This window comes from Mus pahari, unplaced genomic scaffold, assembly GCF_900095145.1.
Source record: "Mus pahari unplaced genomic scaffold, PAHARI_EIJ_v1.1 scaffold_14957_1, whole genome shotgun sequence".
In the NCBI taxonomy this organism is placed as follows: Eukaryota; Metazoa; Chordata; class Mammalia; order Rodentia; family Muridae; genus Mus; species Mus pahari.
The window spans coordinates 5269-6357 of record NW_018393227.1 but is presented as its reverse complement, the minus strand read 5'-3'; the positions used below and the strand labels follow the sequence as shown (position 1 = coordinate 6357).

The following is a 1089-nucleotide window of genomic DNA, read 5'->3' as shown; positions in this document are numbered from 1 at the left end:
GGTTCAAACTTCTTGTTTTTCCTAATCAAGTTCTCAGGAACTCTTCCCTATGGTTTAATAATGCAATATGTTGAAACGACAGATGTCCTTTCAACATAAATTAAAATTTTGTTTTCAAATCAGGTAAGGCGGATCCAAGGCCCAAATCCATGCCCACCATGGCTGACAAAATGGACATGTCTCTGGAAGACATCATTAGGCTGAGCAAGATCCAGCAACGACATCACAGCAGACCTGACTCCTGGGTGAATCAAGGCGCTGAGCCTAGGAGGTACCCGCTTGCCATCACCCCTGGCAGCAGGAACAGGCTGGCACCATACCGCAGACCAAAACAACTTCCAGACAAATGGCAGCATGACCTATTCGATGGCGGCTTCAGGGGTGGAAACCACATGGATACTGGTGGGAAGCTGCTCCTGTCAAACCTGCACTTCGGAGTGTCAGATGCTGATATTCAGCAACTCTTTGCTGAATTTGGAACCTTGAAAAAAAAATCTGCTGTGCACTATGATCGCTCTGGACGAAGTTTAGGGACAGCACATGTGCACTTTGAAAGGAAAGCAGATGCCCTGAAGGGTATGAGACAGTACAGTGGCATCCCTTTGGATGGCTGCCCTATGAACATCCAGCTTGTCACCTCACAGATTCATACATAATGAAGATCTCCACAAAGCAGAAACAAGGGTGGCATGACAAGAAACCCTGGCTCTGGAGGCTTTGGTGGTGGAGGCAACAGGAGAGGGACACTTGGAGGCAGCCAGGGAAGAGGGAGAGGCAGCAGCAGCAGCTGTCTGCAGGAGTTGGACTCCCAGCTGGTTGCTTATCAGGAAAGGATGGGCATCAGCTAACAACTGAGCAAATCTGCACAAGAAAGGGACCCAGAGCTGGTCTGTGATGCCTAGACTGAGGGTTGGCTACTGGGCCTGGAAGACAATGGTGGATTCCTTCTTTGCTTCATTTTCTTTTTCTTTTCTCTTTTAAAACCCATGTAAGGCTCTTTCTCTCTGTCTCTGTCTCTGTCTCTGTCTCTGTCTCTGTCTCTGTCTCTCTCTCTCTCTCTCTCTCTCTCTCTCTCTCTCTCTCTCTCTC

General features: G+C 48.5%; 1 protein-coding gene across 1 annotated transcript; it reads left to right on the top strand.

The window, feature by feature from the left end:
- Positions 1-149: 149 nt before the first annotated feature.
- On the top strand, positions 150-848 carry LOC110315425 (THO complex subunit 4-like). Its single transcript, XM_021189482.1, is given in 1 exon segment — positions 150-848. A coding segment is annotated over 1 exon segment (699 nt).
- The last annotated feature ends 241 nt before the right edge of the window (positions 849-1089 follow it).